This window comes from Lonchura striata, chromosome 8 (assembly GCF_050655825.1).
Source record: "Lonchura striata isolate lonStrDom1 chromosome 8, ASM5065582v1, whole genome shotgun sequence".
Lineage (NCBI taxonomy): Eukaryota > Metazoa > Chordata > Aves > Passeriformes > Estrildidae > Lonchura > Lonchura striata.
The window spans coordinates 10,956,052-10,980,391 of NC_140710.1; the positions used below are offsets into that span (position 1 = coordinate 10,956,052).

The 24,340-nt window shown below is 42.9% G+C and overlaps 1 protein-coding gene across 16 annotated transcripts in view; it reads right to left on the reverse strand.

Moving 5' to 3' along the window:
* Positions 1-24,340, reverse strand: part of PTPRF (protein tyrosine phosphatase receptor type F) — a 375,339-nt gene that overhangs the window by 98,415 nt on the left and 252,584 nt on the right. For 8 of the 16 annotated variants that reach the window (XM_077785383.2, XM_077785389.2, XM_085585741.1 and 5 more), the window contains exons 6-7: positions 7,766-7,954; positions 194-211 (exon numbers count right to left, since the gene is read on the reverse strand). In XM_077785383.2, the coding sequence (XP_077641509.1) occupies positions 194-211; positions 7,766-7,954 (207 nt within the window). The remainder of the gene's footprint in view (positions 1-193; positions 212-7,765; positions 7,955-24,340) is intronic. The other 8 variants (XM_085585737.1, XM_021528106.3, XM_085585740.1 and 5 more) reach the window with 1 other exon arrangement.

The window sequence follows — 24,340 nt, forward strand, 5'->3', positions numbered from 1 at the left end:
ATGAGTCTACAAGAAATCACGCTAAAACTCAACTGAAATAAACACACTAGTGGGAGAGTGCAGATGAGCGAGAGCACTGGCAGAGTTAGGGCTGAGAGTAAAAGCTGGAGATGAGAAACACCAGAGGAGAAGGGACAAGGCAGACAGGAGATGGAGTGACGTGACAACTGGAGGCACATTTCAGCATTCTTACCTCTGATCGGTGTACCACCTGGTGAGGTAATTTGAATGCAAATAAGATTAGAGAGAAGCATTAGTACAAAGAGGAAAGGAAGAAAATTATAACTAAAAAGCAGAAAGTTTTTTTAAAGCTAGAATTTGTATTAGCGCGACAGGAATAAACAAAAAGAAACTGATGTGCAATAAAAGTCAGAGTGACACTCTCAGGAGGTTAGTAAAGCTTATTTCTTTCAGGAGTGCAGCATCCAGCCCTGCATCTTGCCATTAAAACCCCACCCTCATGAAAAGGGGCCAAACTAAGCTGCCAAGGTGGCACTGCTGGCTGGCCTCACCACTTGCATTCACCCACACCACTGTTCAAGCAGTTGAGATGGAGGACACTTTGGGGAGATGGTGCAGTGCCCCTTCATTCCTCACAGGGAACAAAGAGGGTGTGTCCTGGGGCTGTGTGAACTGTGAGTGTGCTGGGCAGGAGGGGTGGAAAGCGCATGGTTGCGGGCACTTAGTGCAATTTGGCTTTGAGGTTAGAATGACCAGTGGGACAAAATCTGCTTGCTGAAAGACATTAAACTAAGAAGAAAGTGTAATAAATCAGTTTTGAGTCATTCTCCACATTTGTATAACCCTTGCATCAGGTTCCCTCTGGCAAAGAAATTGGTGTCATGCAGAATTAACTTTACATACAGAAATATTTTGAAATGAAGTGGTTTCTGGTAATGTAACAATGGCACGCTAGCCAGACCTCTGTTGTTCCTGTCTAATTTGGATGTTAGCAGAAGAAAGGAATCCCTACCCTCTTTATAAGGCACTGGAGATAATTTTACATGCTGTAATGAAGAGTATCTTATAAGGAGGGCTTCTCTGGGAACAAGGTTAAATAATCCTGTTGCAACAATCTTTAAAGGTTCATTTTATGAGGTCAAAGTATTTAGCAAGTGGAGGCTCCACTGGTCAGTGTCTTCATTTCAGTGTACAATCAATACTGAAGCATGATGGAGAAGCTCCAGCTGGGCAAATTGGCAGGGAACCCTTCTAATCCCCACTTTTGTCCCCTTGGTCTTAATTTGCACATATGAAGGCTGTTAGTATAAGGGAGAGATTCATGCAAATTTAATCTGTAGGCAGTACATGGTATGTGTTGGTTTTATGCAGATTTGTAGGATCTGAATACCAAGCACTTACCAAAGAAAACTGAGGAGTTTAAACAGACAGAAAAATAGGGTTAAACAGGACACAGTGTGTCAAATCATGTTCAGTGTATTGATTAATAAATACCAGAATGCATACAAGAGTGTCGTGTATCTCAGATTTACAGCTCATTCCATTATCCACAACAATGATCACCCAATGGGAAAGAAAGACAGAAAAGAATTTCTGTAACTACAAAGAAGGCATATTTTAAGCACATTTAACTTGCCTCTTAAAAAGTAATTACAATATTTATACTTTTTCTTTCCTAACTACCATTCCTTTAGGCAGAGTCCCTTTTTTGAAGGAGTGCAATTCAAACTACTCATTTTAGCATTTTCCTCTGCCAAGATGACATTATCCCATTTTAACTTTATGTCTTGTTATATTCTCTGATGCCTTCTATCCAGAGATGAGTGAAGCATCAGGAAAAATCTTGCAGAGACTGAAGTTGTGGGTAATCTCTCTCTTGGAATAATAATTTGCTACTTATGTATCTTAGTAACTATTGCTACCCTTAACAGAACAATTATACCCAGAGATATTTGCATGCAATAGCACAGCCATGGAAAACAGGGTTATTTCTTTCTGCCTGTTTGGAAAGTTTGCCAAGTGATAGTTTTGCCCTATTTGGTCTAGGGTGTTCCTGCTCTCGTGCATTGTGTGTTCCCCACCCCATCCCTTCCAATTTTCAGAGTTAAGAAAAGCATCAGCACCATGTGTCACTTCCTATGGGAATGGTGCAATGACTCTGAGTACAAGCCCAAGGGACTGAAAACATGACTTCCTTATCTCTCATCTGGCTGAAATAGGGTTTGTTGCTCTGTCCTAGAACTTAAAAGATTTGCAGAAAATCTTTTTATCTACTCTCTGCAGAGGCTCAACCCTTTCTCTATTATGCAATTGTCCATACAGAGCTCTAGAAGCAACTGCATACTTGAAGCAGATTCCTTAAAATGTTAAATGTGGCCAACTAATTTTTTTCATGAGTTAAATCCCAATCCTCCTGGCTTCTGAATGCAATCCAACCCTTGTGGGGGCACCACAGAGGCTTGCTGTATTTACTGCAGTGTTTGTTCCATGTCTCTGTCACCTTTGCAAAGTTAAGACATTCACTTTTCACTCAGAGGACATAATTTACAGAGTGTACACAAGGCTTTTCAGTTGGACCCCAAATTTCCTCATCCAGAAGGAACAAATGGAAGTTTCCCTTTTTTCTTTGCATCTTATGATTCATCATCTCTGGCTGTTGTCCCTTAAGGGTGTCCCTCAAAGGGACAAATCACAGCACACAGGCCACAGTGTTCCAACATAAGAGAGTCCATCAAGTGATGGAGGTGCCATCACTCAAATGGTTACTGAGGCCACCTTGTGCCCTGTGATTATCAGGCTGCTTTATGCAAAGGGCACCTCAAGATCAAACTTCAAACCCAATTCCTTCTGTTTGAAAGGTGTGAAACACTCATAAGGAGAGTTTACTTCCTCTTCATGATAGCAGACACTGAGTAACACTCCATACGTTCACCTCAGTCAGGAAGGAGTGCTGACCCTGAAATTCTCTGTGTACTGGAAGCATCCAGTCAGATACCCAAAGCAAGGAAAAACATAGGATGATACACTGGAAATCCCCTTGGGGTTTTTTGTGTCAGTATTTCCCGGTGAGGAGAAGTTCTGTTGAAGAAGAGACTTCACTCTGCTGACAAACTCACCACAGGCTTACTGACATACCACTTCCTTGTAGGAACCTAAACCACCAAAAAAAAACCACTCCAAAGCAACATCAGAAGAGAAGCCAAGGCTTGTGCTAGCTGCAACTGAACACTACTACAGTACTACACTACTGCAGAACTACACTACTACTCCAACTGAGCAGTGCAACACTGAATCCCAGAGAACTCTGACAGTGCTTTTGGCTACTTTCTAGCATAGGTTATGGGGAAACTCTTTTCAAAAGTAAAAGACTGTTCGCCACCAAATGCCACTGGGAGTCTGAAGGTATTCCACAACTGCTCTGTGCACCTCACACAGCAAGACCCAGGTGTGCAGTTAGGTTCTTCCAGGAGGCAGAATTTCAGATGTCAACTGGCTGTTGTTGGCCACTATATTGCTTCAACCCTTTTCCAGTCAGTCCTTTCTGAGAGAGCATCCATCCTTGTGTGGCTTCCCTGATCCTTTTGGATAAAATCACCCAATCTACATTCTTTTAGGTTGTCCTTACATCTTGTCCCAAGTCAATGCCTGTCTGGTGTCTGGACACAATGCTGCTCCTTGCTAAGAGCTGAACATCTGCTGGATACTGACTGCTGGGTATTACCAGTGAAGCAGGATATGGACATCATGGCCACTTCACTGGGACAAAGAGGCACCACCTCTTTCTCCATGTTAGCTCTGTGCATGTTGGGTACTCCTTTTGCTTCCAAGTAAGTAGTGTTTCTACTGATAGGATCAAGCCTAAATGAAAATGCTTACTGCTAACTCTGAGAGCCCAAATGCAGCAAGGTGATATGGTGAGCCAGCTCCCATTGCTTTTGTGTTAGAGACACCTTCATTTTTCCAGAGACTGACTGAAATCACCTGCAGAGTCCTCTCTAATACCTTACTTGCAGTTAATTGTCTAAAAGTCGCACTAGGATCTAGGGCATAGTTCTGTAACTGAGTTAATTGAATGTGATTAAAAGAGAATGGTACTTTTTGTAATACCAAGTTCTCTATTAGATTAAAGATAACGCTTTCTGAATTTCTGGTGTTTCCTTAGACAGCAAAAACTTATGTTAACTTGTGTTAACTCAGAATAGCTATTTATTCTAATTTGACATTTTGTTCATTGATTTTCTGAAGAGCAAGGTGGAAGAGCAATTCTTCAGCTATGAAAATCACTGGAGACATTCAAGAGCTTTGAAAGTATGAATTCCAACTGAGTTGCTTTGAAGTCCTCAGGAGCTTCTCATCCAAGAATCTGTACAAAAGAACTGTAAAGCATCAGCACAATCTGATCTATACTGAGAGAGCTTCCATCACATCATTAACTGATTTTAAAACATGGTTAGAGGTGCAGCATTGACTCTGCCTGCCAGAACTCATGTGTGTCATCACTTGCAATACTACAGTGCGTGGACAGTTTTAAAATCAGTTCAGCCAAAAATTTTTAAATGTGTTAGCATGTTGAGGAGGTTTCTCAGCCCAGAGCTGGCCTTAGATCCTGTGTCACTGACTGAGAGGCAGTGAGTGAAGCTACACACCCAGGGGGGAGAACAGGGAGTTGTCCTGAGTCACTGCACTTGCAGAACAGCAGCCTCCCCAAAAGAGGTGGGAAGTATGAACAAGGGAGAATTTGCTACAACCAGCATGGGTCAGACACCTTGCTTTTCCCTTGATCTAGGAAAACAGAGATGAAATCCTCTCTTTACTTGTGTTCTCATCTCTGTAGCTGTTAGCCTAACATTTACTTGCAAAACTCCTCAAGAACTAAGCTTTACCTGGGAAGAAAATTCTAAGCAATGGTAAGAAGTAGTTAAAAACCCCTCCAAATACAGAGTTATGCTGTTAGAAGGTGTAATAGGGAAAGTGCATATACACACAGATATAATTACTGATAGAGGGAGAGTAAGATACAAGGCAGATTTATAAACTGTCCATTTGCTCCTGACAAAGATACCAATTTGCTGGGGTTAAAAAAGCCTATGATCGTGGCTTGGAGGTTTTAAACCAGAAACTCTAGTACCATGACAGAAAATGAGCAGAACTCTAGAAATTGATGATCAGAGCCACCTGGGGCACATGATCTGACTGCATGAAAGTTCAAAGACCTGCCTGAAGTCCCCAGAGCACTGCCAGCCCACATAACTGTGAGTGTCAGAAGAGAGCACCTTTCCCAAACATGCTGCTTCTTTACCTCTAACTATTTATACCATACTAGGAGCCTGAAGAAAAAGAATCATCCCTCAACTCCCTCTCTGCATCAGACTCCAAAGCTGCTTTGACCTTTGTGACCTATATTTTGTACATCTGGATATTAATACATTATGCACTCATTGAAGGTTGGACACTATATACACAGTATTGGGCTCACAATGTGCTGCAGCTATTTTAACTATATTACATCTGTCTTGTTTTTATTGGGTTTTAATTAAACAAAATTAAATGAGCGTATATTAAGACTGAGATAGTATAAACTGACATTCATGCAGATATGCCAGCCTGACTATAAGATATGATCTTAATGGAGTAGAGACTTTGCAAACTATTAAACTCTACCATATAATGAGGTATCTATTTAAATACTCTTTTATTTGAAAAGCAACTCTGCCCAACTATGGTGTAGTGTTGGAGAGCTTAATTAACACCTTGCAGAATGAATGAGAAACTGCCCAAACCATCACATTGCTCATACAGGGTACTGCAGTCACCTAAGTGGGACTCAGGCACTTGAAAGTGCAGGCTCTATTTTACATCCATTACAAATACAGGAAAAAACAACAAATGCAAACAGGGGTTGAATCTCTGGCCCATGAGAAGCTGCAAACTTCATGCTCTCCACTCATGCCAGGGTCGAGCAGAGCCTCACTGAATCTTGGCATCATAGCATCAGATCCCTGAATACGAAACTTCAAACTCATATTTGGAGGTCTCTTGCACTGAACTGTAGAAACCTCCAATACATTAGAGAGCTAATCAATTTCTTTTGTGAGTCTGAGGTTGTGTGTTGCTCATTGATTTCTAAAAGGTTCCCTTGACACCTCCCTTGGTAATTACTGTGTCTTCCACAAACAGCCAGCTCTAGAGTTTGAATCCCAGGTGAAATATTCAATTGAGATGTTGCTGAAGAACAGCAAATAGGAATCAAAACTTAGACACTGTGACAGGCTTTACTAGTTTGTTTTTAAACTTTCTATCTCACCAAACTTGTGAAGCAGCTGGTAGAGAGGCAGCCAAGTGCCTGTGAAAAGGAGGCTGGAGAACATATAGCAAGTGCATCAGAGGCTGCCTTGCTGCTCATTTATGGTAATTTCTGATGCTGATTTAGTCAGCTACGAAGTGAAACACATCCATGCGCACTTTCCTATTGCTGCTTCCTAAAGCTTCTCAGAATAATTAACAAGTGTGATATTTTCTTCCAGCACAAACAGATCAAGATTAAACCATGCTGTGGGGGAGATAAGCTAAAGGTCACTAGGAAATTTCATAAACTATAAATGCATTAGTATAATTAGCGTTCACTGGTACATCAAGGTGGGATCAGGAGTGTCAGGCTGGGTTCTATTTTTGCTGAGAGTGATGTCTCACTTACCCACTCCTCCAAGTACAAACCTACTTATCATCCAAGCATCATCAAATGTATGCAGAAGGCTCCTGCTATAGGCAAATGCTTCAAGATGTTCACCTTGGTTAGAAGATGGTGATTCCCTGGCAGCAGCACTTGTAACAAATAACTTTTGAATGCCCAGAGATAATCGTGGCCAAGCAAGGCAGTTTGCTTCATATTTAAGCATGAGACCTCTCTAGATCAAAGTTGTTCCAGCTCTGGTCCCTTCTGTACTTTGTAGGGCACTGAGGGCTTTTTCCCCCAGATTAAAGCGGCTGTGTAGTTGTGCTGTGTCTTGTTAAACAGCCACTCTAATTCACACTGCGGAGCTCCACTTCATCAGTGAATAAAGCAATGTTTTATTTTCTTTAATTCTCTAATGGGCCTCACAGCCCTGGGAGACTGAAAAATGCAGTAGAAAAACAAGAACACCTTGCTAAAATGAGTGCATTCTTAGCCACCCCCAAGAAATAACCATCTGTATTTTCAAAAGCTAGTATTTGGCTTGTCAAACAAAAGAATCAAAAAGAAAAGGGGTATTTCAAAACTGTGTCCTTCCTCTTAAATCCACAGAATTGCTGCTTTTTGGATTTTTCTTTATGTTTGTGGTGTCACATAGTAAGGATGGCAACGAGTCTAACGGAAAGCAGAGCATTGTCTTGCAGAGTCTGTATAAGGAGTAAAGTTGCATATGACCACTGATTGTAAAATCTCAACCAGTATTTCATTATCCTGATTTGCACTGTGCTCCTATTAAAAATACCTGAGACCCACTGAGTTGGTAATGAAATGTCTGAGCACGTCTATCATGGATTTGGGGCAATATCAAGACAGTTTACCAAAGAAGATATCCAGGTGATGTTCCAAAAGGCACGTCCACTTTAACAGACATTTTAACAAGCCACAATATCCTGCCAGAGAGGATCAGCTCCAAAAACTGTTTTTAAATGTTTTTCTTGTAAAAGAAACAAGCTCAGAGCAAATTGACATTTGGGTTTAGAATTGCATTTCAGGGAAAATATAACAGCAGCACGTAAAGAGAAAAGGGAGGAAGAGTGAGGAGGCTGGGAAGGCTTACTTGCTTCACTACCTTACCCGAGCGGAGTTGCTTGATTCGCCCATTGCTGGTGGCAGTGTCCACGGGCAGGAAGTCCTTGAACCAGGAGATTTCGGGATCAGGGTTACCACTGGCAGCACAGAGCATCGTGGCTGTGCGGGCCTTTTCCACCACCTTCAGCTGCGGGCCCATGTCAATGGTTGGGAAGCCAGCTGGGAGATGGTCTTCTGCAAGAGGAAAAAACACACAAGGTTAAAGAGAAACGCTCCAGCCTGACAATGGGATACAGTTGCAGCGACAGCAGTGCCACCCGACAGCATCTGTGCCTCTGCTGGAAAACAGCAGCCTGACTTCCCTACTGAGAAGGTTATCAAGCCCTTAAAGCACATTAGGCTCTATAATGAGCATTCATTACACCAATAGAAGCTTCCACTAAATTTAACTCCACTTAAATCAATTGCCTTGGGAAACGTTCATAATTTTCATTGATACATAAGCTCCATCCATTGTTGTTAATAATTCAGTAAAAGCAGGTATTTGACTTTTTGTGGGAGGACTGAGTTGAAGATAACAGACAAACACAAAACCAAATAGTTTGAGGCATCTTGAAAAACAACAACTAAACAATAAAATGCCTTAGAAAGGTTCAGAGAGGCCTATTTTATTTTATTTTTTTTTTGGACTAGCATAATTCTGTCACATTGGTAGGATAGACTGTAAATTTTTTCCTCATGCCTCCAAATCTGATTCCAAAGGCTTTTAGAAACTAATGAATGTAAAGCTAATGAGCCACACTCTGCTCATGAACTGCCTGGCCAGACTGTGCTGTGGCAAGCTCCTGGTGCATTTTCTGGGCTGTAGAAAGCAGCAGACGTGTGCAAGAAATGGCCAGTGCATGCTCTGGCATGGCTTATTACAATACTGTGATAAAAAGCACCCCCTTAACTGCTGAAATCATTCATACAGTAGGTAGAAAAACAGTTAATTGGGTTTGTTGCTGCAGAGCACGGTCAGGTAGGCTTGGTGGAATACATTAGGCAGCCTTCACTGATAAGCCAAGGCATGCTCCAACATCATCATTCAATAGCAGCTGCAGAACTGAGCTCACTTATTCATTCTGTGGCAAGATGTACTATACTCTGCTAAGCCTGAACTGCAATCAAAAGAACATACTTTTGCAGAAAAAAAAGAACTTGAAGAACATTAAGAAGCTTTTAAAGCACCAGAAACTCAATTATTTTCAGTGTGCTTCTTTTTTCCCTGTTTTAAGGAACCTTAAGCAAACTTCTCTGGCAAATCTGATTCTGCAATGCTCTGAGCCCACTGCAGTGTTTAAACAAACAAGACCTTAGCATCTTCCCAAGTCCCAGAGGAGTCTGAACTTGCTGCAATCTGATTTTTCCTACTATCACTGCACATCTGTACTCCTCACAGGAAGATACTAGCAATAGGTCACCTCAGGCGCTTCCTTCTACCTCTGCTGCCATACCTGCAGCACCAACATGGCCTGTGGTAGCTAATCTTGCATATGTCTACCTATGATCTCAAGAGAATTCCCAAGACCCTTGACTTGTCTGCACATCAAGACTGTAGAACAAGGCAACATCTGCTAGAAACAAAAAAATTGCCTGGGAATATAATTTAGACAGGATTGACTATGAAGGTTTTCTACAGGAAAAAAGGTTCCTGATGTTTATTAAAAGCACAAACTGTATTTTGTCTCCCAGATCGACCTTCTGAGAACCTCTCTCATCATGAGCAAACATAAACAGAATTATTTTTTTTAAATGGAAGGTACTATGAAATTTAGTTCCTTTTAAATTTGCTCTCCATTGATTTTCAGCAACAAAAGGTACATAGAGCTTAACTGGAATGACACCAGCACCAGCATTCAATAGCAAGCAACAGAAGCACTCAATACTGAGCAACCACAATGTATACTCCTACATGGCTGAAAAGAAACAAAAGAAGGGTACACACAAAAATACAACATGGTACAGACTTAAAAGCAAAGGAAGATACATAGAAAAAGCAGTAAATAATGACAGTCCCTTGGATTAAGGCCAAGTTTGCCTATAGTGCAGCACCTTGCCATTTAGGGTATTGAAAACAGATGTTTACTCTGGGGAGGCTGAAACCCTAAAGTGATCTAATCTAATCACCACGATTACCACTGACAATCTTTTCTGGTTTGCACAAGATTTTACAAAGAATGCACTGAGCTCAGTATCACCCAGTTAACTTCGTCCGAAGTCTGTGTAGAGGCTTAGCACATAGCTAAAAGCAAACCTGAAACAAAACAACTTTTGTACATGAAGTCTCTTTCCTGTCTGCAATGATCCCTGACCACAGACAGGAGAGAAAGACCAGAGAGTCCTTCACAGTGTCTGATCCACAGGTACACGACCAGTCTGCTGCACTGGAGTGACTGTTCAATCAAAATTAGCAGTTTGTGATGAGCTACAGACCAGTAGAAATGACACTATCTACCCTTGACTTCACAGAGTACAACACGAAGACACTGATCACAAACACCCAGCAGCAAAGCTGCCTTTGCTGTACTAGAACTCTTGGTGCAAGCCTTTTCTACACTCTGAAGTTAAAGACAATGCTGCTCCCACGCCATCCACTCCCTGCAAGACCAAGTCACTACAGAGCCCAGGTGAGAACACTGGGCACTCATCAACTGAACAAAGGGCACAGGTTACCACCAGGTGATGATCCTCAGTACCCACACCCCACGCAGTGCTGGACGCAGATAAGCACAGCCAGCCATGCAAGGTTCATGCAGTGCACAGTCTTTTTTCCCTCTTAACTGCATACAAGCCCCAAAACTATTGTGGCAAATGACAGTAGTAGAGAAATGGTGCATCCTTCATAGTCAGAACCACAGCACACTTCCTGGGCTAGCACTGGTACAGCCCAGTTTCCGTGCATGCCTGGAAGAACTCCAGCAAGCAGTGCTGGCATGCCTGCATCTACCAAGCAAGGACTTGCCTCACCCCTCGTCAATCAAACACAGAGGCAGCACTGGTGTTTAAGAGCAGCAGTGTGATTCTAGGAGGCTGTAGTCCCAGGTCACATCTTTGTGTGATGAGATGCCTAGGAAAATCTGACAGCTGGTCTCTGATGATACCTCAGACACCCAGAGGCTGGAGTTCATCTGCTGTTAGTTCCATGGTAGCTTCAAGGGACACGTGCTGGGGACAAGTTCAGAACATCTGGGGATATAGCTCAAGAGGAAGACAAGCACCTTCTCCAGAGGTGGTCCAAGATGTAACTGTACCATCATGAAATGGGGAGCCTCAACCACTCCAGGTCTCCCCCTGCACTGTGTGGCTCTGGCAGCCCCCCAAAACCCTCCTGGAAAGGAGCAGCTTTGGAGAAAGCCTGAGCTGGTCACACCGCAGAGCACAGCCCAGAACAAGCCCACGCCTGCCCCGTCAGCGACGCTCCTGAAGAGATAACAGGGCTTGGTTCCAGCCGGGCTTGGCGCTGCTGACTTCACTGGGACAGCAAGGGATGTGTCTGTGTTCAAACACTACAGACCACAATAGGAGTTCAGAGCCGTTCTTGCCGTGCCTTGCCCTCAGGCAAAAGTCTAATCTAGGTATAATTATGAGGCTCAGTCATGCCTCGGCTCCTTTCAGCCCTTGCTCGCTGCACTAACTTGTCTGCACAGGGAGCCTGTCAGTAATAGCTAACCTCCTATCCCAGCCAATACGAGGACACTCTTATTTGAGAAAATGAGGTTGTCAGCACTTGGTTTTATTTGAGGATAGCCAGTGTGCCTTCACTGCACATTAGAACAGGCTATGAATCTGCTTTCAAATGCATACCATCGAAACCAGTTTTTATTTCTGGGTTTCAGGTACTTTCAGAAGGTAGACATTAGGTTATAGGAAGCAAAATCTATGCATAACAGGATTTTTGGGGGCACTGCAAGCTCTAACTGCCTCCATAGACTAGTGCAGCAGCAGCAGAAATAAAGCAGGAAGAGGAGAGAAGCAGAAGGAAAGGAGGGAAACAAAAAGAGAGAAAAGAACAAGTGTGTGGGTTTTGCAGTTACAAACTGAAACTTAGAAAATCCACAACCAAGCTAAGGTCTTCCTAGCAGTAGTCACCAAGGAGACAGGAATGTCCCTTTGGCATCTAGCATGACAGCATGGGCAGAGGATATCTCCTCTCACTTGACAGCTCCCTTTACTAATCTTCTTTCTGAGGTGACAGAAATCTAACCCCTGCTCTCATGCAGTTCTTTTGTGCCAAAGATTTCTCATCTTTACGGGAAAAGCTAAGGTAAGAAACGTTTCCCACAGCCCCAAACTGGAGCAGAGACCTCCTTTAGAGCAGCTACAATTACATGGCTTGTTCCCCAGCTCCCCAGAAAACTACCTTTCCTGAGGATGCTGCTGAGAGAGACATACCCCTTGGTGTGTCCTTATTTTCTGCATCACTCGAAATATCAAGTGATGATAAGGGACATAGAGGCAATTGCAATTTACTTCTTACAAGAAGCACGGATCAGCCCCAGCATGGAATGGTGTGTAGATAACAGCTGCTTGCAAAAATGGCCTGCAGAGGAGTCTGTGGTGAGCACAGCTGTTGACAGCTGAATCCTGCAGGATTACCCCCAGGATTTTGCTGAAAACTTGTAATCTCTCACAGGACAGAAAAGTTGGAGGAGCTGAATATCAAACTGCTACCAGCACAAACACTGTACAGAACTCCCTGCTCTTGCAGCCAAGCTGTTGTGTTTTGGGGGCTCATATCCTGACTTGGCACCTGTAAAACCTTCCCCCTACCACTGTTTATTTCCTCTGTGTCAACGTAGGAAATGGTATTTTAGAAATGATAGTGCAAACTGTAAACACGTTTATGGGAGTTATTTGTCACATTCTTCTTTCTGTAAAAGCCAGGCTTGCTTACTATCATGAGTCCAATTGTTCAGACTGCTGAGGGAGAGTTAAAAAATGATACCAAATATAATTTGAAAATAGGAAAAAGTAGCTTTTCTATACATTACAGCTACAGCTGTGAGGGTAAATCTCTTGCAATCTATCAAAACCACTGCCCCACTGGAAGGGGTGCTCTCAACTCCTTTAAAGTGACATATTGGGCCTTGTCCCCATACAGGGCTGGAAATGGCTTATCTGGGCCCCTGGCTGCCGCCAGCCTGCATCAGCTGAGGAACTTCCAGATCAACATCAATTTTAGGGTCTCGGTAGGGATGATTAAAACACAAAGCTGCTTTGTTTTCAGTTCTGCCAGCTATCTGAAACCACTCATGACTGTGTGGTGCTAGGGACAAGCCAGGAAATGGATTGAGGGCAGAGAGATCTCTGATAAATGTGTTTGACTGTGGTCAGCACTGCACAGGAGCAGAATATACAAACCAAAAGCTATTTCACATGTTCCTTATCCATTTGGTGAGGCAGGCTGGGATCACACCCAGTTCACGTCACCAGGGCTGAACTGATCCTGCCCAGATGTGGTGGTTTGATGCTTTGTTGCACAGGATGTGGCAGGGATAGCCCTTGTCTACCGACAGACTCTTTCCTGATGGATCAAAGGAATTACTTTGCAAATTTTGCAACCTTCCAAATCTCTCTTTGCGACACAGGAACGCATTTGCAGACGCAAAATTATCAGTGCAAGGACGATAGCCTGGATAGTTGGCAATATTTACTAATGAAAGACGCAAGCCAGTAACATTGTAAGCACACCACAAAGCAGGACATCTGTTTGCTGAATAAACAGCCCTGATTCCTTCAGCACAGGTTATGCAGCACAGCTATTCAATTACCTCAAGACAATCAAAAGCAGTCGAGCAATCCAGCGGCCCAGAAGAACGGCATCACTTTACATGATAAGAAAACCCTGACATTGCTCTGTTCAGGTTCAACTGAAGCTGCACAAAGAGCATTTTATCAGCCATTTGGAGGCAATGCTCTCTTTCTGCATCCTTCTTACACAAGTCCCTAAAGAGGTGCACCACAAAAATTATCCAAATTCATGGTCTCCAAAGGCTGCCCAGTGTTGGGCTACTGCCCATGTGGGGAGTGGTGGGCGGAGCGCATTTGTTTGAGCTGGCTGCAGGAGCCAAGTCTCATCCAGGCTAATGAATGCCCCCCTCAACACTGGCACTGCCTTGCAATTGCCTAAGGAAAAGGTGGGGCAATGAAACCAACCTGTTTCAAAGGCAGCACAGTCTTAATTACTGGGTTAGTTAAGTATAAAACAGTTTCAGGCAGGCAGAAAATACAAACAGTCATCTATTGATGACAAGGTTTTTAATGACAAATCTGCTGGCTTTGTATGACATCATGCCAACGTGACATGCTGAAGCCGTGCACTGAAAATGGGGAGAAGGGCACAGATGAATGGGTGGGTGTGGAAACATGCTCCAGAAGGACTTCTCTGTTTCATGGTATAACCACATGAATTACTGCACAAGAGCTTACAGTAAACAAAGTATTTGCTATCTCTTACAAAGATCACAGCACCAGCAAAACAGCTCACAAAAGAAAGAATCTGAGTCAGTTCAAAACAAAGAAAGTACTGTAAGGAAAATTCAAGAAAATACGAGACTAGACATGGCAGAAGAGAATAAACTGTCAAGCAGATTCCTGCTCCAGGGGCTCACAGCGTGGGAGCTCACAGGACCTGCTTGTTCCAGAGCTTATGAGTCCATAAAACGCCTGATGGAGACAGTGTTACCCTTCCAGTGCCAGAAGGGCACTGCTGACATTGTCCTTTCGTGTCTGGACAGCAATTATCTCCATTTACAAGCTACAATAGTTTCTCAGTAGTGGAGGTGGCCATCCCAAGCACCTGGTTATCTCAGAGGGAGCAGGATGGCTTTGCAGAGGCAGGTGCCCCCAAGAGTAAGACAAAGCATCACCTCCCAGCTTGCTCTGGTGAGGAATCAGGCTGTGCTCCTGACAAGTCCCTGCTGCTTCTCTCCATGCACAGTGCTCAGGTAACACACAGTCACTGCAGCAATCTGTCCCTCCCAGGGCTGAGCACCCCACATCTGCCATGTTCACCAGCACTTGTTCACCTTGTGCTTGGCAGAGGCAACACAAAGATTATTAACAGCTGCTGAAGCTGACTCAGAGCAGAGGTAAGTCACAAACCTGGCCAAATTAAAGGTAAGCACCCACAACCCACTGTTGCAGTTCTTAGTTTAGGGATCTTCCTAAGTAATAACAAGTTCTGCCCTGTATTGTGTCAGCTGCAGCGTCTGCTGCCAACTAGGAGACCTCAACCCATCCTGGAAGAAAACAATTATTTACAGCTTGATCAGATTAGATTGCAACAGTCAAAGGTGGCATTTGCAAAATCCCTACCACCACAACATCCTTCTGTGAACCCAGCTATCTCTTCTGGCTTTTCATTCTGGTTTCCTCATAATGAAAATCACACTTGCAGCCTTGGTCCTAAACTTGAATGTTTCCAAGACCGAGATACAAAACATATCCGAAAAAATTAAAAAGAAAGATGATAGCAGAAAAAAGATGATAGCAGAAGCTTCTCTGCTTAGGCCAAACAAACTCTGTGCCACAGGGCAGAGCTGCTCCAAGCTGATGACACAGCCTCACAGAGTACTGAGAAGTGTGATACAAAGCCTCAGGATGTGAAGAACAGCCTGGACCTCCTGCTCCAAGCCTGCTACTCTGCCACAAGTGTAAAGCAGTGCCCACAAACAACTCAAAGCTGAAGAAACATTGAAACAAGCATTTTCCTGAAAGACCAGCAAAATTAGCTGGCCATGTTAGTGAAGTACTAAAAGAGCTTAGACTGTACAGCTCTGAGAGTAATTTATGGGTTCAGGGTACAGCACAGCAAAAATTCCATCAAGAAATGTGGACAAGGAAGAGCTTGCACAGAAATAGAACATATCTGCAAGACTCCCTGGCTGAGCAAGCACCCCTTTTAAAATCCTTGTTTGGCAAGAAAAAAAAAAATTATTTCCTCCCTCAAAATTACAGCATGATTTCAAGTAGGTAAAAATAGAGTTTTCTGGGTCATATCCAACAGCTAATAAATAAGGCTAGGCTCTTTCAGTAACTACTACAAAAAAACCCTCATCAGCTGGAAGTAAGCACTGAAAAAACTCACAAAAGTTCTTCAAAAGCATGAATTCAGAAGGGTTTTGCAGCCAGCTATTAAGACTCCATAGTAAAGGAACAGTAAAAGTCGACCACACTGTGCTTTCAGGCAGGACTGTGCCATTTGTTGGTACCAGCTGTTGAATATTACTACCTGTAGAACTGTTTCCAAACCATTGTTGCATTCTAATATTTTATACCGAGAAATACAACATAATTATTGCTACTGCATGCTTCCTTGTGACAGAATATATAAACATAACCCCACTAAAACATACCCAAAACTTCAATCTTTACAAGGAAAAGCATGGCAGAAGCTCTTACTTGTAGTTGAAGTAATTTATTAATCCACTGTATTTTTCATACTACCTGCCCTGATGTGAGGTGTTATTAGCATAAAGATTTTCAGTTTTAAGATGTGCAATCAATAATGCATTACCATATGCCATTAAATCCAACGTGTGGTTAAATTAATAGAGCATTTGACTTTTGATCCATGTATGTTTGGTTGCAGCTCAGAGCAGGGAAAAGGGCATGAGAATGGAGTTAATCTGACAGCAGAGCTCTCCCACGCTTTCTAACATCAAGTTTCAGATTAAAGAGAAGCATTCCTGTTGCCACTCAGCTGGAATACTAAATCTGTTCATTTCCACTTCACAGGCCAGAATGCAAGATTTTCGGTCACTTAATTCCTACTGAAAGGGTTAGATCGTGCTAAAATCTGATTGACTTAGTTCCTGCAGCCTGTTGCATCATTGTCAATCCAGGGCTTTTCCTGCTCTGGGGAACACTGCAGCCTGCCAGAGCATCACTGGCCAGCAAGTCTTAAGCAAAAACCTTGCCTAAGGATGTGAACAAGTTGTGTGTTTTGACAAAATGTCCTGCTGAATGAAAAAGTCTTCTTTTCCAGCAATTGTTCCAACATGGGAAAGAAAAAGTACTGCTTTTCCTTCAATCTAAGCTACTGAAAAAGGAAGGTATTCAGACAACATGGATGAGCAATGACTGCCGACTTTTTAAGGAGAGAATGACTCCCTCTTGTCTTTCACCCTCCCCAGCATCCCCAAAGCCCCTTGAGGTACCAGATAACTGGAAGTTAGTAAATAGCACAAAGATTGAGGGCATCCTGTCAGTTTGCAGACCACACCAGGCTGGGTGGAAGTGTCCATCTGCTGGAGGGTAGGAGGGCTCTGCAGAGGGGTCTGGACGGGCTGGACTGACTGGCTGAGGCCAAAACTTATAATAAACTTATTATATTAATAAAATTAACTTATAATAATGAGGTTCAACAAGGCCTAGTGTTGGGTCCTGCACTTGGGTCAAGGCAATACCACACAAAGCTACAGGCTGGGGGCAGAGTGGCTGGAAAGCTGCCCAGCTTGGAAATGGAAACTTAAGGTTGTGCTCAGGAGGAGCTAGAGAGTTGTTAGAGAAAGCACAGAAATATTCTACTTATGACATTCACAACCAGCCAGAACTTTAAAGGAAAACAAGGATTCCCTCTGCTCCCAAAAAATGTCCTCCTGAAACACCTTTTTGTTCTCTGATACCAAGGACTAAAACTGAACTTTTTGGAATCAACCTCCAAAATTTCCAAGCTGTGGGATGGAGTTGCTCTGTGACGCTTGAAACTTTGAATCCCAAAGCCAGCAACCAAGGTGTGTGGGTGTGGGAAAGGAGGATGAACACAGTTCTTGCAAAAGCAAGGCTCTTCTGCAGCCAACAAGCTGAAAAGCATCAGCCCAGGTGCTCAACAGCCTGCTCTACTACCTCTCCATATTGCCTCTTCCTTTACACCCTTCCTCCAGCACCATCCCCTCCTGCCTTATCATTAGATTCTCATGCATGTGGTTCTGTCTGCCATTTCCTTACTTGTAGAAAACTCTAGAGCAAATGCTCATAAATCATATAAAATAGATAGCAAAAACAACACATAGAACCAGTACCAGTAAAGGCCAATACAGTAAAACACAAATTAAATTTATAGTCCAAAGCATTATTTCTTTGCAGTATTCAGAAAGAAAGTAACCTTTAAAAATCTCTAAGAAATATTCACATATTGACATAAGGTAAGTCTGTGACACTGAGAAGGTTTCTCTGGTATCTTTTTTTCAGAGAAATCCTACTTTCAAATGAAACAATAAATGTGAAGTTTCAGTGGACTTGTGTTGCAGCCAGCTCTGGCACAGAGGGTCTGCTAGCATGGAAGTCACTCAAGAACTGTAAGAAGAGCTTTAATTTAACCTCTACACCAAACAGATCAGTGACATGCCATCACTGCTTTCCATGCAAGTTTCAAAATACTCCATCACAGAAAATATCCTGGGTAAATAACTTTATTTACTTGGTGGGACACTGACTTTTTATAAAAGGGAAAACAGCAAGCCTTGACCAGCGCCAAAGACAGAAATATCCTCTTATTATGTTTTATGTCTAATGTTAAACCATTGTTCTCTAGAAAATCCATTAATTGCACTGTCTCCAACATTACTTTAGCTGGAGACTCTGGTTACCCTAACAGTCTTTCAGAGACAGAAGGATGTAGGCATGCCCACAGTAAACCAATGGCTACATGCAAACACTAGTAAGACACTGTTGCCAGACAGTGATGGTTTTTAATGCTGGGATGATGTAATTACTCAGAGTAACTCTAACACAGGATATACTCTCCTTTTTACAGATAGCAAGTGTTGCAGAGGCTCAATATCCTATTTACTGCTTTGCCACAACACCCATCTTTTCAGAAAGATGTGCAATAAAAGGAGTGGCTGACAATTTCAGCCAAGGTTTTAAACAAGTCTCCAGTGCAGGCCTTCATGAATTAAAGAGCACACAACAGATAAATGGAAAGCTGGCAGTGAAATCACATCAAGACCAAGTGGATTTCAAAAAAAAAAAAAAGCACCTCTTGGCTCCTGTGGTACTCATCTTAATATAACCAAATGCAGTAAATCAGCTGAAATTCCTTTCCTGTTCAGGGAAAATGCATTCCCTAACTTTAGACATATTTGCTGGTAGTCAAGGGTTCATTTTATCAAACAACTACTACAGAAATTGCGGGTTTCCCCTGCTTTTCCCTGGCAAGTGAGAAGGGAGGGCTGCACAGTTTGGTGGCATGGAATTCTGACTTGCCAGGTGGGAGGTTGTCTCTTCTTTAAATATGGTCCCTGCCTTTCCCCCCAAAATATTACATCTGCAAAATACAAACCAAGAAAGCTACACAGATACCTGGATTTGGGAAGCTTCAGCTTCACTGTGCTGGAAAATTAAATTAAGGGAAGCTTTAAAAAGGTTTTTCCACTCTGGAAAATGGAAGGATTGTTGGCCTTAAAATCTTAAAGACAACTTGCCATTTTGCAACTGCATTGTCATTCCAGCTTTCTTTAGGAAGATCCCTGCACTAGTTCCATACATTAGTGACTGGAAGAAGCACTTTCCACAGTAGCTATTGAGGTTTCCTTAATTCTTATTCTTTCTGATTTGGGAAATCACAGAAGGGGTTAAGGAGGACGTAGCCACTGTGGACTTCTCAGGATCTACTCATGCAATAAAGTCAAGGTTCAGGATAAACAAAATTGAGAACAGCTATAAGGGGATGCTGTGCTCTTGCCCTATTTGAGTATTGTTTCATTTTTGACTGATTGGCAGGCAGCATTTGACAGACATGGGCTAAAGCTCCATGGGGTTGCAGGTCTCAGAAAATGATTAGGGGGAATTGAGTGCATGAATTGGTTTGTCTCCCTTGCTCTGAACCATCTTTCCCTTCTGCCCCTCACATACACATTGGCTATAACTGCTCCTGCCAGCCCCTTTTCAGTGTTTTGATGGAAGCAGCCTGGCTTTCAAGACCTAAGGATTCTCCAGGCCCACATTTCCTTAAAACTCCCAGATGTTTACACAGAGCTTTACAGTAAGGGTGATATTACTGTGTTTTTTTTCCATTTCCTGGTGTGTATAAAGTAGCCAGCCCTGCTGGGGGACAGGATGTGGCACCTCTGCCCCACTCTGCAGGTAGCTGCAGGGGTGACTGGCCGCCCATGGCTGAGCAGCCCCTCACACTTTCCCACATTTCCAGCATGGAGGTGTTGCATTTGAAGCCATGCAGTCGCAGTAGGTGCTGCTGCTGCTGCTGCTGCCAACTCAGGAAAGTGTTGCAATCTTTCTTTAACCCAGCTCAGGTTAGACCAGATTTTCTGGTACAGATAACAATTGCGCTATTTACATTTCATACACCTAAAGGGCAGACACCCGGGTTTTGCTGGAGCAGATGTCTTAGGAGGAAGCCTGAAGTCTAAAAAAGCATGTAAAAGCCACAGCTGCCTCTCTGACCTGCTCCAGCATGGCCCAGGTGATTTTGTCTGCACAGCCTGCCCAAGCAGCTGACACGCACCGAGCTGCTCACTGCGAGGTGTCAGAAATGATAAAGCAAGGGCACAGTTTGATTCAGTGCCGGGCAAACGCCGGCTGGCAGTGACCACACACGCAGGGGTCAGGCAGTGCTGGCCTTTATTAGCGCATCAACCATCGCCGTGCTAACACACTCCTGGATTAGACTCCCGAAGCTGGATGTGTGAGCATGCTTGGGTATAACTAATTGGAAATAGGCCCTGAATTCCTAATAACCTAAGTTATGGTCCCTGGGATTTATGCCAAATTAAAGACAATTAATTCTCCTCTCTTGATTATTACACACCTTAATAGCTCTGTCCTTGAGTCAGTTCCATCCTTGATGTGCAGAGCCCTTTAGCTCAGTCTCTAAAATCTGATGTGCATGAAGAATAGGTAATAAGAAAATTTTGTATCAAATCTGAGTTACTGTATCAAAATCTCTCATGTTTTACAACAGCAAAAAACACAATTGGATTCAAAGCCTACTTCAGATCCTAGATTATAAAGGCATTTGCTGCATAGCCTCTGCACTATAGTCTTTAGAGGCCTTAAACAATTCCATGTTTCCCTTTAAGATCTTCTTTTAAAATACCACGCAGCAGTATATACAGATAATCAGGACTGTTTTCATTAAATGATTTCAGTGAAGTTCACTGGCTTTATTTGATATACAAAAGACTATTTAACCTTCTCCCAAGACACTCTACTGATGTAATTACAAGCAAGAGATGAGGCATGGCTTTCCCAACTGCAACCACTAACAGAAAAGAAAACCTTCTGTAAGCAGAGGCCGCTGTAAGTCTTTCCTACAGGATGTCAGAGGCAGGTATCTCCTTGCAGATAAAAATAATGTGAATCCTTTTTTTCCCAGCTCACCTATACAGTGCATAGGCTACAGGTGTCAGGACAATTCAGCTAAAGAAGTGCTGGCACTCCTGCCTTAGGCATCCTTCATGCACCAAGTAAACAAGCCCCTGTGTCCCTTTTGAGACTACCAACAGGAAATTCTGCAGGGCAAACTCTACTGCAGCCCTAGAGACATAATGGGATTTTCAGAGCTGATGGAGTGCTAACCTCAAGCTTGCCTGGGACAAGAGGACACCCTTTCCAAAGACGGAAGTAGAATAGGCTGACTCTCAGCTGTTAATTTTTACTGAGCCCACAACAATACAAAATGCCAGGGGGAGACATCCCACTCAAGGAGCCTCTGATGGTGGAGATGATCACGGGATACTCAGGCTCCTTGGGAAAATACCATCTTTCCTTTCAGACAGGGGTTTTTAGACCCATGACCTGCCTGAGGGAAAACAAAGCAGATCCTCATCCTATCAGTGAAAACCAGCAGTCCCAGTCTTCTCCAGACAACGCTCAGTTCCTCGTGACCAGACCCGTGGCTCAGCATCTGGAGAAGATCTCAGAGATTTCTCTAGGAGACAGAAATGGCAGGGAAACCACAAACCCATGCAATCTGACCTAAGTGCTCTTGAAGCTTCACAATACAGACAGGGCTCTCCAGCAGACAGACAGGCAGCTGTTGGGATTTTCACCACATCTCCTCAACAGCAGACCTGAGGCAGATCTCTACAGAACCCATGCATTCCCCGTGACAAAGCACGAAGGGAATGTCCCAGAAAAAGCCATGAATGTTGCCATGTGAGAGCTGAAAATCTCAAGTTTCATACTGTCTGTTGAGTTCTTGACACAAAGGTAATACGACTCTCCAAAACATTTCATTTCCTAAGCTTTTCTTTCTCTCATTTTTGCTGAACTCTGTTCAGCAACATAACTGATTCCATGCCTTGTGACAGAAACATGCATCCTAAAATAATGGAAAGAGCTAGGGAGAGAAAATCTCTAGAGGTAATAGGAGGCAGGGAGAGCAAGAAATCTCCCCCTCAACTTGTGGCTTATGAACAACCCTGGATTGCTACAGAATGGCAAATCAACAGTTTGCCTGCCCACACACTCAAGCAGCAAGCAAAACCAGAAAAATAAATGAAGCACGTGAAAATACAATTTTTATTTGGTACCATGAGGCAACATTACACTGGATAGTGTAATTTTTTTTTCCCCCAGAAAGGTCAGAGAGCCCTCTGATTAAAACACCTGAGAAACCCTGGGTTGGGAAATAGAGCCCTACCAGCCTGGGAAGCTGAGCTGCCACAGGCACAAGCTTTGGACCCAAACTGTGACACATCGAGCACAAAGGATTGATCCTCCCCTGCAAACCACCTGCAAACAGAATAACAGCATCATCTTACATTTACACTGAGAATAGAAATTAAATTAGCAAGTAGATTTTGATCATGAAGTGACCTTTAAAAATGACTGAGAGAGGAAAATATTAGCCACCATTATTTGTTCTGATACAGATCCCTCCTGAAGGCAGCTTTGTGGGCAAAATATTATTGCTAATTTTATTTCATGTTTTCAAACTTCTTTTAGGAATCTAAGATAAGTCTTATTTTCTCTTTTTTTTCATAGACAGCCTTTGCTATCTTCTTTTGTCATCTAAGCACAAACTGGGGAGTGTTGTAGCTGAACTTAAAGAAACTTGGTCCATTTTATGATATTTAATAATATTTGTAGCTAAAAAGGCTAAAAACACTAAGGCTAATGAGATCTCACACTCTGGTGCTTAACATATTCTCTTCTGCTTGTGGCACAAACCAAATGGTGGAAACAGTTCACATCAGTATGGGAAGGAGAAAACACACTCTCCTTGGAGACACAAGCAGGGGCTGGCCACGGCTGGAGGTCAGCCTGGGAGCCATGGCCAGCCAGACTCAGGCAAGCAGCTACACCCTGCAACCTCCTCTCACTCAGCCGTATTTATGACCACCATCAATACACTCACAATTGCAGCATTCGTTGCACAAATCTTTATGAGTTTTCCAAATGAAAGCAGGCTTTTCTTTCTTCCTGCCTTAAGCAGGTTTGTGGAAAGACTGCCAAAAATTGCACCTGGTTTATGGCTTCAACAACATTTCTTTTTGGTGCCCTCATTGTACTTCTTCCTCACTTACATAAAACTGCAAGGATTACGCAGAATTCAGGTTTGCTTTGTGACATGCTCTTTGAAAAGTCAATACCATTTAGAATTTGCTTTGACCTTGCATTTAGACAGAAATAGTATCATAGTTTCATATACAACTCCATCCTGCACACAAACTCCCTTATTTACATGTCAAGAAAGACAAGGATTTTGACTGTTAATGCCTTCTTGTCTTTGCATGTGAGGCCAGTTTTGCTTACATCTCAAATTCAGGCAGGCTTGCGCTAACAAAATTTGGTAACCTCTTAAGGTAGCTCCCAAAATTAACAGTGCAATCACTGTGCTGAAGACCAAGAACCATTTATGAGCATGATCTCAAGCCATTTTGTCCTTTGTCCTTTTGTCCAAAGGTTTCAGACATTCGATGTCCAGTGGCCACTTACTCTTTTGCCTTTCATATGTGATATTTTAAGTAATTAAGCCTGAACTATCAATCCTGTTTTCAGGGTTGAAGCCACACAGAACATGATGACAGTCAGGTTGTACCAGATGAAGCAACAACCCCTTATGAACCAACAAACATCTCAGTAGAGATCTGAAGTTCCAGCAGTTTTTCTACTTCCTATACACCCAGTTTCAATTCTCCGGGGTTGCATTTTTTTTCCCACTGCCTAGCTGCATCTATCCCAAGTCTCGTCACTCTACTGGCCCTATATCTATCCACGGTCGTTTTGTTGGCAATGTCAGTGTGGTCCACTTACTTTTGCTGGGCTGTCTCTCAGGAATACATTCCTACTTTTTAAACAATCCTGCTCTGAAAGACAGTATTTCTTCTGGATTTGCACTTTTCTGGATGAGCCTTTCTAGCTATTTATCCAGTTACTTAGCACCAGCTACATCAAATACCAGCAGCATGTAATGAAAAAAGGCATTAAAAATATTGTCCAGTCTGAACTATCTGCCTGTAGATCTCACTATTCCTACCATCATCTCATTGCTGTCTATATTTTAGTCAACAGACCAAGAGCTGAAATCTCATATATTGTCACTACCTCAACTAATAGGAAACACAAAGTTTCCACATCCGTGCACAAGAGGCAGGAAGCAGCTCACAC